The 11,881-nt window shown below is 29.6% G+C and overlaps 2 protein-coding genes across 2 annotated transcripts; both read right to left on the bottom strand.

Moving 5' to 3' along the window:
* Positions 1-585: 585 nt before the first annotated feature.
* Positions 586-2,243, bottom strand: LOC131608887 (isoflavone-7-O-methyltransferase 9-like). Its single transcript, XM_058880472.1, has 2 exons — positions 1,444-2,243; positions 586-937 (listed from the first exon to the last, which is right to left on the bottom strand). Exons 1-2 carry the CDS (start codon positions 2,215-2,217, stop codon positions 638-640), a joined length of 1,074 nt encoding a protein of 357 aa, XP_058736455.1. The 5' UTR covers positions 2,218-2,243; the 3' UTR covers positions 586-637.
* A 7,590-nt stretch (positions 2,244-9,833) lies between these two features.
* On the bottom strand, positions 9,834-11,461 carry LOC131608886 (isoflavone-7-O-methyltransferase 9-like). Its single transcript, XM_058880471.1, has 2 exons — positions 10,573-11,461; positions 9,834-10,264 (listed from the first exon to the last, which is right to left on the bottom strand). The coding sequence occupies exons 1-2, from the start codon at positions 11,347-11,349 to the stop codon at positions 9,965-9,967; spliced, it is 1,077 nt and encodes a 358-aa protein (XP_058736454.1). The 5' UTR covers positions 11,350-11,461; the 3' UTR covers positions 9,834-9,964.
* Positions 11,462-11,881: the final 420 nt, after the last annotated feature.

Here is an 11,881-nt window from a genome sequence, read left to right on the forward strand (position 1 = left end):
AAGTTGATTTCTTCTTGAGAAAAGAGAAAACCCTAGTTGGAGGCTTGTTGCTTAGGAGACAGGTAAGTGAGCCTAATCCTCAGTGCTTGAGAATTTGAAAGTCAGATGGATCGAAATATCTTGAAATATGATAGGCAAATTTTGGGGTATGACAGTTTGAACTCTAGCTTGATCCATTTTGGGTGAGGTTAGTAGTTACTTAATAACTTTTTTATGTTTCTTATGGGATTTCTTTTTTTGTTTCTTTGGTTTTTGGTTTTCTGTTATAGCTTTGATTTTTGCCTTGGTTTTTCATTTAAAATTCTTGTGCTAACTGGTCCCTTCCTTATGTACTTCAATGATCTTCACCTCTCTATTAATATATTATTTTGCCTTTAAAAACAAAACAAACAAAACATCTAATATTTTAGTTTTTTTAGTAACAAATTCTAGTCACTATTATGCTACAAAATAGTAAAATAACAATGAATATGAGGGAAATGTCAAGATTTTGGCATAAAAACCACACACAAGTTAAAGCTAGTGTCTTTCCTCCATAAGTTATGTGAATTTATAAGTTCATATCTTAATGTATCATGTAAATATTTCAAATTTAATAAAATATGCAAGTTTTTAAATGGATCACAATATTACTATTTTAGGGATAAACTTCAATAAGAGACAATAATTCAGTCAAAGGAGATATTTTGTAGTCTTTAAACCCTGCTTCCACAAAGAGTTTCTTCCATTCTTTCTCATTTCTCTCTTTTCCATTGACACATGCCATGTTTATATCCATTTGCATCTTTAATTGTGTAACTTGATGATCATCTTTCTTTTCATTCATCACAATTTCTATGAGAATCACTTTTCCAACTTTTTCATCACTTGTAATAGCTTCCTTACATTTCTCCAATATTTTTATGCAATCCTTATCAGTCCAATCATGTAAAATCCACTGCAAGAAACAAAAAGAAAAGATGAAGGATGATAAATTTTCTTTATAACTCGGAAAATTCAAATTACAGAAAATATTATTATAAATATTATGAATAATTCACACTGCAACGATTCTTAACTTCCGATACTTCACTTCACCAAATATTGTTATCTTTTCTTTTTCTTTTTCGATGGTCATTATGACACATCATGTACTATTTAATAACCTAACTTCTGTATTTTGGTGGACTTTTCTCCCCTTTTTAATATATTAATCATATAGAGCTTTTGCTCTGGCTTTAAATGAGACCCTCCATAAATTTACAGTGGAATTGGTCCATTCGGATTAGTCGGTCGCAAGACCGGATTCCAAGATTTCAAAAAATATTTATAAATTAGTGGTTGCAAAATTGAAGTTGAGTAATTTCTAATTTTAGTAATTAATATAAATTAGTGGTTGAAAATTTAAAAATATTTGAAACTCCCAATTCTCCAATTTATTCTACAATATCATCTAAAGCATACCTTAAGTACAATTCCATCAGCTCTAGGAATAGATTTGAACATGTCTCCTCCAACATAACTCAAATTGTTATCACCAGATAAATTCCCTACAACATGTGGAAGATCAAACACAACACATTTCAACTTAGGAAATGTGTCACAAATAATCTTCCCCATTGTCCCATTTCCACCACCAACATCCACAATTGATTCCAACCCACCAAACACAAAACCATAATCTTTCAAAACCAAATTTATCATTTTGGAATCACTCGCCATTGCCTCGTTAAACGATCTATTATTTTCCGGGTTTTGATTAAGAAACTTCCACAAATCAGATCCTAATGTTACATCAAAGAGTGTAAGATCGTCCTCGTAAATCCATTTTTTTAAGTGATTGTAAGAACCCGAAATAGTTGGATTCAAATAGCCTTCAGCCATCGGTGATAAACATAGTTCACTCCCTTTAACAAGAAGCTCTGAGACGACGGTGAGAGCGTACGCTTCTTCTTTATTTTCTATCTCTTGATTTGTTATGATCTCAAAGATTCCGTTGTGTGCGAGGTAACGCATGAGACGTTGAACGTTACCGAATTTGGTTGACGGAACTTTAAGAACTGAAACTAGGTCTGAAAGAGAAATTGGTTTGGCATGATCATGGATAATATTTGGTATGTTCATTTCAATGCACCATTTGAGACACATGGAATCTAGCAATCCATAAATGTATCTGTATAGCTGAACTTGTCCTTTGAGGATTTCACTTGGTTTGCGGTTATGTATTGATGAAGCCATTGAACCTGCAACAAAAGAAAGTGTATGTAAAGATTTTCTTTGGAATGTCTAAGGCGTAGGTAAAGGTGCTTCAACATATAGTATCAATTTTTTTCTATTTTCTTAGGAGAGTAAGGAACCTCGGAAAATAATAACCATGAATTTTAGTTACTAAAATAAGCATATAACTACAGCTTCAAGTTCTTACAAGTGTTTGTATAATAAATAATGTGCTTTGAAAATTTCACCTTGTTCATAGCTATTGATTGATGAAGCATTGTTTTGGCTTGTTCTCTTATTTAATGGTAGATTGTTAAAAGAGGAAAAGTAATTTATAAAAACTAGCTTTCAGACGGACACTACTGATTCGTTTATCCACTTTTTTTTTAATGCGCACAACAGAGAAAAATAATTATGTGTATATGTTTTATGAAGGTTTTATTGTACATTGCATTATTATTTAACAATAGATCATAAATACTATCATTATTATCACTAAACAAAAACACATCAAATTAACATTGGATATGAAAAATTAAAAAAATAACTTTTATTCAACTTAAGAATGAGTCTTCAAAAAATATTTTGAACAAATCTTTAATGATTACAAATAATAAGTAATAGTTCTCTCTCCACATTTAATTTTTTATTTTCTTAACCATTATATTGAAAAAAAATTAATGGTCAAGATGTAGAGTAAGTTATAATAACTTACTCTTGGAGTAAAAGTATCCTTATATATATATATATATATATATATATATATATATATATATATATATATATATATATATATATATATATATATATATATATATATATATATTTCCCACTGCCGTACTAATTGCCTCTCAATTATCGTATGCAAAAATTCTTCGATATTACATAGCAGAAACTTATGCTTCACCGGAAATGGCTATCATGCTTAGGAATTATGAAAATATGAAGGCATGGAATGAAATGGAAACAACAAATATGAAAAATGATAGCAGATTAAGAGAAATCTAAGTTTTTATGCCATTTCCGTTTGCACGACAATGAAATGATTTTAGAAGATTTTGGTTTTAGGGAAGATGTTGGGGTCATGTTTGATCATTTTCATCGGTTTGCTTCGTTATCTTGTAGATTTGCTTCTTATTTTGTCAACTAGCTACCGCAAAATAATTGAATGAAACTCTTTTTTAATAATAGAAAAGTTAATGAACCACTTGATGCTAGAACTGACCTCCAAACCGGACTAAATCGGTGGTGATAAAAAAAGTTTAATTTTGTGTGTGTTTGTCCTCTCTCTTCCTTATAACTTCTAAGAGCATCTCCAATGGTAGTATTTTCCTTTGAATTCTCCAGCTGGACATCAATATAATAATTAAATATTGAAACAATTTGTCATGTCATAGTACAGTTGTATTGCAATGTAACTAGTAAAAAATTGTGGTATGCAATCAAATTAATTTATGAGGTAAAGTTGTGGGACCCATTAGAATTACACCAATAAAATAAAAATTAAATAAATTATTTTGAGATGATATGGCTGGTGGGACTCATAAAGAACTCAAAAATGGGTTGCACCATTGGAGATGGTCTAAGAGCATCTCCACGGGTAGTATTTTCCTTTGAGTTCTCCAGCTGGACATCAATATAATAATTAAATATTGAAACAATTTTCCATGTCATAGTACAGTTGCATTGCAATGTAACTAATAAAAAATTGTGGTACCCAATCAAATTAATTTATGAGGTAAAGTTATGGGATCCATTAGAATTACACCAATAAAATAAAAATTAAATAAATTACTTTGAGATGATATGGCTGGTGGGACCCATAAAGAACTCAAAAATGGGTTGCACCAATGGAGATGGTCTAAGTAATTATTATTTATGGAGGTTATTTAAATTGATGTCTTAACTTGTAAAATATGAAAATAGTTAAGGGTAATTATGGAATGAAAATAGGCAAGCCCAAAATCTCCTATCCCCTTTATTTAATATATATATATATATATATATATATATATATATATATATATATATATATATATATATATATATATATATATATATATATATATATATATATATATATATATATATATATGAGGAGGGTTATATTGACTCCAAGAGTAAGTTATAATAACTTACTCCACATCTTAACCATTAATTTCTTTCAATCTAATGGTTAAGAATAATGAGGAATAATTTTCTCTTTCCACATTTAATGATTTATTATTGTTAACCATTAGATTGAAAAGAATTAATGGTCAAGATGTGGAGTAAGTTATTATAACTTACTCTTGGAGTCAATATAACCCTCCTCTCTCTTCTCTCTCTCTCTCTCTCTCTCTCTCTCTCTCTCTCTCTCTCTCTATATATATATATATATATATATATATATATATATATATATATATATATATATATATATATATGGGACGACTCAAGTGAGAACACTTGGTTATTATGAGAAATGAGAACAATGAATGACAACCATTAAATTTGATTTTAATGGATTGGATTGGTTTCTCTTTCTATGTTAATTTAAAATAAATATTAAGGATCATAGAAAGAGAAACCAATCCAGTCCATTAAAATCAAATTTAATGGTCATGATTCATTGTTCTCATTTATCATAATAACCAAGTGTTCTCACTTTAGTCGTCCCCTATATATATATATATATATATATATATATATATATATATATATATATATATATATATATATATATATATATATATAAATTAATATGTTTTTAATTTAATTTGATTTTACAATTCAATTTATATGAGTTTCAATTTAGTTTTTGCAATAGAGTTAACCATTATAGTAGTTATGTTTGGTTGACGTTTGGTCGGAAGGGATTTGGTCGGAAGGGAAGTTTGAGATTAGATAAGCAATGTTTCATTATTTTTTTAGAGATTTTCAAGGAGTCAAGTTGTGACAGGTAAGTCGCTTGAATAACTTAGTGTTTCGCTCTCTTTCTCTGTTGAGAATAACCTTGCATTGACAACTTCTTTTACTCTATAGAATTAGATGTGTGGTTTTGATGTGTGATGATAGCAAAAGAGTAAAACCAAAGAAATATAATACATAAGAGAGATGATACATTAGATATAAAAATACTTATCTTTTTCACAATGATTTGAAATCAATGTTGATATAAAAGTTTCAATTGTTTTAAAATTATTTTTAATTTAATGAAGCTTTAATCATACCATACCATATGGTCTTGTATCTTGAAAAACCAATCTTAATTTTACAAAATAATCATATTATCTTCAAGTGCCTACAAAAACAATTACTAGTACTTTGTAGGTACCGAATATTCCTTGGGTCCTCTTATGTTAGTTCTCTTCCTTACCCATATATACTCTCCATAAGGAACACCATAGTTACTTATGTAGCAAGAAATATGAGTATGACATTTTGTTATAAAAAAACATGTAGGTCTAAAAACACAATTCCTTTTATAGACATAAGAATAATTTCTATCATAAGACATTTTATGATGAATAAAACATGCATTTTCTTTGGTTCTACGATGTTGAATTTTGTGCTAACTTTAACAAAGATTGTTTTATTCGTGCTTGATTTATCAAAATTAAAAAAGCCAAATCCATGTTTGTTATTTGAATATCTTCGTATACTTAGAACATCTTTTAAACCAATTTAACTTTTTTCGTATTTTTTATAACTTGATTTAGTTCAACAATTTTGGAATCATCTTCTTGACGCTTATTACAAGAAGAGTTTTTTACTTTCTCTAATTCCACATTAGTGTCATTAGCCTTTCTTTCTATGTATAAAATGATTGTCTTTTGCTTTGAACATTTTCTAGAAAGATTCAAACATTACCCATGTATATCATGGAAGTTATTTTGTAATTTATTGTATGAAGGTATATCATTAATATCAGAATCACTAACCTCATTTTTTTATCATCATAATGGTGTGAAAACCTTAATATTAAGTTTTCTTGCTCTTCATCTGAAGATGAACTTATCTCATTGTCTTCCCATAACTCATATGCTTTATTTGGCCTTTTGTCCTTCTTGCTAATAACATTGTTCTTCTTTAGAAGTGACGGAAATTCACCTTTGACATGTCATGTTCTTCCACATTCAAAACAAGTTACCTTCCTTTTTTAATTCAGTTCTTCTTTTTGACTAGTTTATTTTGACCTTTCTTTTCTCATGAATTTTTTTAATTTCTTGATTAATGCATCATCTTCGTCACATGTTTCTTATCCTAGAACTTCTAGATACACTTGCATGCAAATTTTCTAGAAGTCATAATATTCACTGATGACACATGAATGTTTGCTGTTACTGCCATCATCTCTAAAAATAGGATTAACGGGAGAAAACAACAACTTGATAAAGCCTCACATTAAGACTCTTCTTCAATCTTCTAACATAAACAAACACAGGAAAACACCACCACTTTCTTTTATAACCAACACCAAAATTATGGTGGATTTTGAATCTCCTCGAATCAAAGAACCTTTTCAATAATCACCAACAACTTGTGATGATCACACCAAACAACAATGATGAACAAGAAATATAACCTTGTATAGAACTATGAGTAATATTTGACTTGGCTTGAGTTCCAAGATAATTAATTTGATCTTCTCTTTTCATTGACCACAATCCAAACATACATATACTTAATTGCTTAAAATAATTAAATGAAACTCTTTTTCAATGATATGCAAGTTATGCATCGAGTTTCATTATAAAGGATATATGAACACTTACAAAAAATTGTTTGAATTCTATGAAAAATGATGTATTAAATGGGTAATTGAAAAACATATGTATTTTGACTTAAATATATATCATTATACCTCTTTAAGTTGATGCAATATTCTGGAAAAGTTTCATGATCATTGGAAATGTTTTGGAAACTCAGTGATTCAAATTTTCAAAATAGTATGTTGATTTACAAAAACAATAAAATTACGGCGGTCAAATTAAAAACCAGTGTATTGTTTAACAAAATGATCAATTACAACGGTTTTAAACTACCATAATTTATGAACAAGTGTGTTGTTTAAAAAATGGTAAAATTGCAACGTTTCAAAAGACCATAATTTACGAAAATCGGCTTTTCAAACAAAGAGCACATCAATCAATTGACTCCCTTAAAAACATGAAATTTTGCCTTTTAAAATATGTGCTTTGAATGACTACCATGCATGAATGTTTAAGAAACATAGAATGGTTTAGATGAAAATCTTTTGAGCAACTAAAGCCTATATACATGTGAATTGACATTGTACCTAAATCTTTATAATTCAATCCTTTGATTTCGAAAGCTTATCCAATCTTGATACTTGATTTCAATCAATTTCTTCTTTGATCTTTCTTCTATGATAAGCTTTTATCTTCATCAAAAATAAGCTAAGACAGATAAAGAATATCTTCTTCACATCGTCGACCCTCGTCAAATACCCTAGTCCACTTCTCCACGAAATATTATCGACCTACCTTAATGTATACGCATTTGACAATCTAATTTCCTCGTGGAAGTGTTTGAATGGTGGCTGATTTAAAGCATAAACCGCCATGGTGTTTTATTTACGCGCCAAAAAATCATTACAGGGGTATGATATTAATCAAAAAATTTACCGAACAAGTAAAAATAATTAAAACTAGATGTCATATTATGCTACTAATTAGTTTATTTTTATTTCTTGGTCATATTAATACTGGTTGTATTGTACCTATTATGTGTTTGCCTTTTTTTAAAAAACATAGATAAAAAAGGAACATATAGTTGGGGTTTCGCTTGTTTGTCATATCTCTATAGATCTTTGTGTAAAAATGCAAAGAAAAATACATCTACATTTTATGGATCTTCCGTTTTGCTCCAAGCATGGGATTGGTCGAGATTGTCATCCCTAGCGCCCATCAACCTCAATAACTACATATCCCCTATGCAAAAAGTAAGTTTATAATATTATTTCCATTTACTTACTTTATATTATTAACTCAAAATAATTTATTTATATTGTTTTTTTTAGGTGGTCCACTTGTGGGATGAGTTACAACATATTTTCCTAGAAATTGTTTCATGGCCTATCGAAATCACTCGGATCACCTAGGACCAGACGATGTAATACCCTTCAACTATTCAATTCGTAATAATTTACTTTTAATATTAACCATTTACTAATCTAATCTATTTTCCTCTACAATTTATTTGGAAGCCATAAATGGGTCTTAAACATCAACATAAAAGGAACAAAGATGATGCACTCGTTTGGACTGCAACAACATCAATAATAAGGTCACTAGTGTGGAGATGACCATAGTGACGTGTAAAATTGGGCATGCATAAAGAAACCCCAAATTCCTCAAGGTGATTGGGACAATGGCATTAACGTAAAGTCTTGAAATAATGGATTACCAACCCACTTACACACAACTTCCTACCCGACAGAATTACCAACCCACTTACACACAACTTCCTACCCAACAAAATTACCAACCCACAACCAATACATGTCACACACCTTAGCACAAAACCAATAGAATACACTATATTACCAATAATCACATGATTATAATCAAAACACCTAACAAACAAATGCCACCGACACATCCTACCATAGGAAAAACATTCAATAAATATATGACACCAACACTTACTACCATAGGCAAAACACCTAAACATCACAACACCAAAACACCCCACAAACATATGACTGTTGAACACTATAATACTCATTTCTTCCTTCCACAGCGAAGCATTCACACTAATGTCTGCATTCAATCGACCGTGATGTTCACCAATAACCCTGTAAACGCAAACAACATAACCAAACTACAACAACATGGGAAACAAACTCAATTATAGTAGCGTGTTAATGCAGACACAACATTACGTATAATTACAAGACATTATCATGAATGATGGTGATGGTGATGCTCCAGGGACTTAGTATCAAACCCCTCAAGTAAATCAACGAAGACTTGTACGAGAAAGAGTACCTCATAAGTGTGGAACCGGTGGCCAGTATAATCAATCAAGTCATTATCATTAGTGTAAAAAATATATCTGCATTTAATCTGATTTAAGTTGAATAATATTATATTTGCTAAAAATTTCTTAATTAATTATTTGGTTTTAATTAAAATTAAAAAATTGCAAAAATGGGATGCGCCATATCAATTACGCCCCTTTTGAAGATCAAAGCGTAGGCAGCAATTTAATTAGCTTGACCTATTAGAAGTGCCAATTAAATTGACTTATCTTATTGGAGGCGTTAATTTAACTGACTTGTTTTTCAAAATGTTAAATGAAGGCGTCAATTCAATTGGCTTAAGCTTTGCGCATGCAAATTTTTTTTGAAACATGAGCATTTTGAAAAATATGATTATTTTGATATTATTGTTGAAAAACATGACTATTCTTTATTAAAAAAAATCACTAAGTATAACTGATTTTCAAAATTTTAAAATTATGAAAACTAGAGAACAAAAATTGTATTTAAATCTATAAGTTAATAGATAAAATATTATTAAAATGTAATGATATAATATAAATAGTGAGAATCATTTAATAATTTTGTAGGGGTTTAAGTTATAGTATTATTAGTACTTGTGATAAAACAAAATTATAAATGAGAGATGTGAACAAGTGAGATCCATTTAAGCCCTTGTTTGATTTTTTTACCGGTCTACATGGTTTCCATCATTGTAGTTTGCAGAAGATAAAAAAAAGGTTCTTGCAGAAACATCTCAATTCTTACAACATTAATGTCTTAAGGATAAATCTCAATAAGAGATAAAAATCCAGTCAAAGGAAATATTTTGTAGTCTTTAAAACCTGCTTCCATGAAAAGTTTCTTCCATTCTTCCTCATTTCTTTCTTTTCCATGTATACATGCTAAGGATGTATCAAGTTGCATCTTCAATAGAGTAACTTGCTCAGTATCTTTCTTTTCATTCATCACAATTTCGATGGCGATCACTTTTCCTATTTTCTCATCACTTGTAATTGCTTCTTTACATTTCTCTAGTATCTTTATGCAATCTTTATCATTCCAATCATGTAAAATTGTCTACAAGAAATAGAAAGACAAAGATTGAGGATATGAAATTCTCTTCAAATAAACCAATTAAAAGAAATTTATTAGTGTATCTTTGTATAGAATTTTTGCTTACTTTGAATTGTCTAAGAGTAATCTAAGATACTTATTGAATACATCCTCTATGGTCACTATTATAAGTAAATTTCATCTTTTGTGTACAGATGACTGTTAATGTATATAGTTCATATATAGATTAGATACATTAACAGTCAAATGTACCACAAAAGGTAAAATTTGCTTATAAAAGTGACCATAGAATGTAATTAAGAAAATAATACCTTAAGAAGAACCGCGTCTGCTTTAGGAATAGATGCGAACATATCTCCACCAACATATGTCAAATTGTTGTTTCCAGATAAATTTTCTACAACTTGTGGAAGATCAAACACAACACATTTCAACTTAGGAAATGTCTCACAAATAATCTTACCCAATGTTCCAGTTCCACCTCCAACATCCACAATAGAATCCAATCCTTCAAACACAAAACCACAATCTTTCATTGCCAAGTTTATCATTTTGGAATCACTCGCCATTGCGTCGTTAAACAATCGGTTATGATCAGGGTTTTTCTTAAGAAACTTCCAAATATCAGATCCTAAAGTTACATCAAAGAGTGTTAGTTCTTCTTCATAAATCCATTTGTTTAACGCGTGATACGAACCCAGAATAGTTGGATCAAGAACTAACTCAACCATCGGTGTTAAACAAAGTTCACTTCCTTTAACAAGAAGTTCTGAGATGACGGTGAGAGCGTACGCTTCTTCTTTATTTTCCAACTCTTGATTTGTTATTATTATTTCGAAGATTCCATTGTGTGCGAGGTAACGCATGAGACGTTGAACGTTACCGAATTTGGTTGACGGAACTTGAAGAGTCGAAACTAGGTCTGAAAGAGAAATTGGTTTGCCATGATTGTGGATTATGGTTGGTATGTTCATTTCAATGCACCATTTAAGACACATGGAATCTAACATTCCGTACATGTGTTTGTAAAGTTGATTTTGTCCATGGAAGATTTCACTTGGTTTGCGGTTACGTATTGATGAAGCCATTGAAATTGCGACAGAAGGAATCGTCGGTAAATCTTTTTTTAATGGATAGGCCGTCGGTAAAATGATTTTTTTAATGGATAGGCCGTCGGTAAAGGTGCTTCAACACAAAGCATCAATTTTATTGTTGTTTTCTTTGGAGAACGAAGGGTCACAACAAATGTTAACCGTAGGTTTCAAGACATTAAGATACTAAAATAAGCATATTACTATTGATTCATATGCATACAAGTGTTTGTATAGGGAAGAATTTGGTTGAAAAATTTCAGTTGGTTTGTAGCTATTGATGGATGATGCACTGTTTTTGTCTATTTTGTTATTTAATACTAGTATTTCCTAATAATAAAAAAAGGGAATTTTTTTTTAAGAAAATATAATTAACATATTTTTATTTAATTTGATTTTACAATTAAATTTATGAGTTTCTATTTAGATTAATTATAAAGATAGATTTATCATTAAAAAAAATTAGTATTAAGTAAATTTAACTATTATAGTAACAAATAATTAACATAAATAAATACTATAATATAAT

This window comes from Vicia villosa, linkage group LG6 (assembly GCF_029867415.1).
Source record: "Vicia villosa cultivar HV-30 ecotype Madison, WI linkage group LG6, Vvil1.0, whole genome shotgun sequence".
In the NCBI taxonomy this organism is placed as follows: domain Eukaryota; kingdom Viridiplantae; phylum Streptophyta; class Magnoliopsida; order Fabales; family Fabaceae; genus Vicia; species Vicia villosa.

What these genes read in the sequence shown, in the direction of transcription:
- LOC131608887 (XM_058880472.1), bottom strand. Translation starts at nt 2,217, where the DNA reads ATGGCTTCATCAATACATAACCGCAAACCAAGTGAAATCCTCAAAGGA. An exon ending in CTGATGGAATTGTACTTAAG is followed by an intron (nt 938 to 1,443) that starts GTATGCTTTAGA and finishes TGTTTCTTGCAG; the next exon opens with TGGATTTTACATGATTGGAC.
- LOC131608886 (XM_058880471.1), bottom strand. Translation starts at nt 11,349, where the DNA reads ATGGCTTCATCAATACGTAACCGCAAACCAAGTGAAATCTTCCATGGA. An exon ending in CAGACGCGGTTCTTCTTAAG is followed by an intron (nt 10,265 to 10,572) that starts GTATTATTTTCT and finishes TATTTCTTGTAG; the next exon opens with ACAATTTTACATGATTGGAA.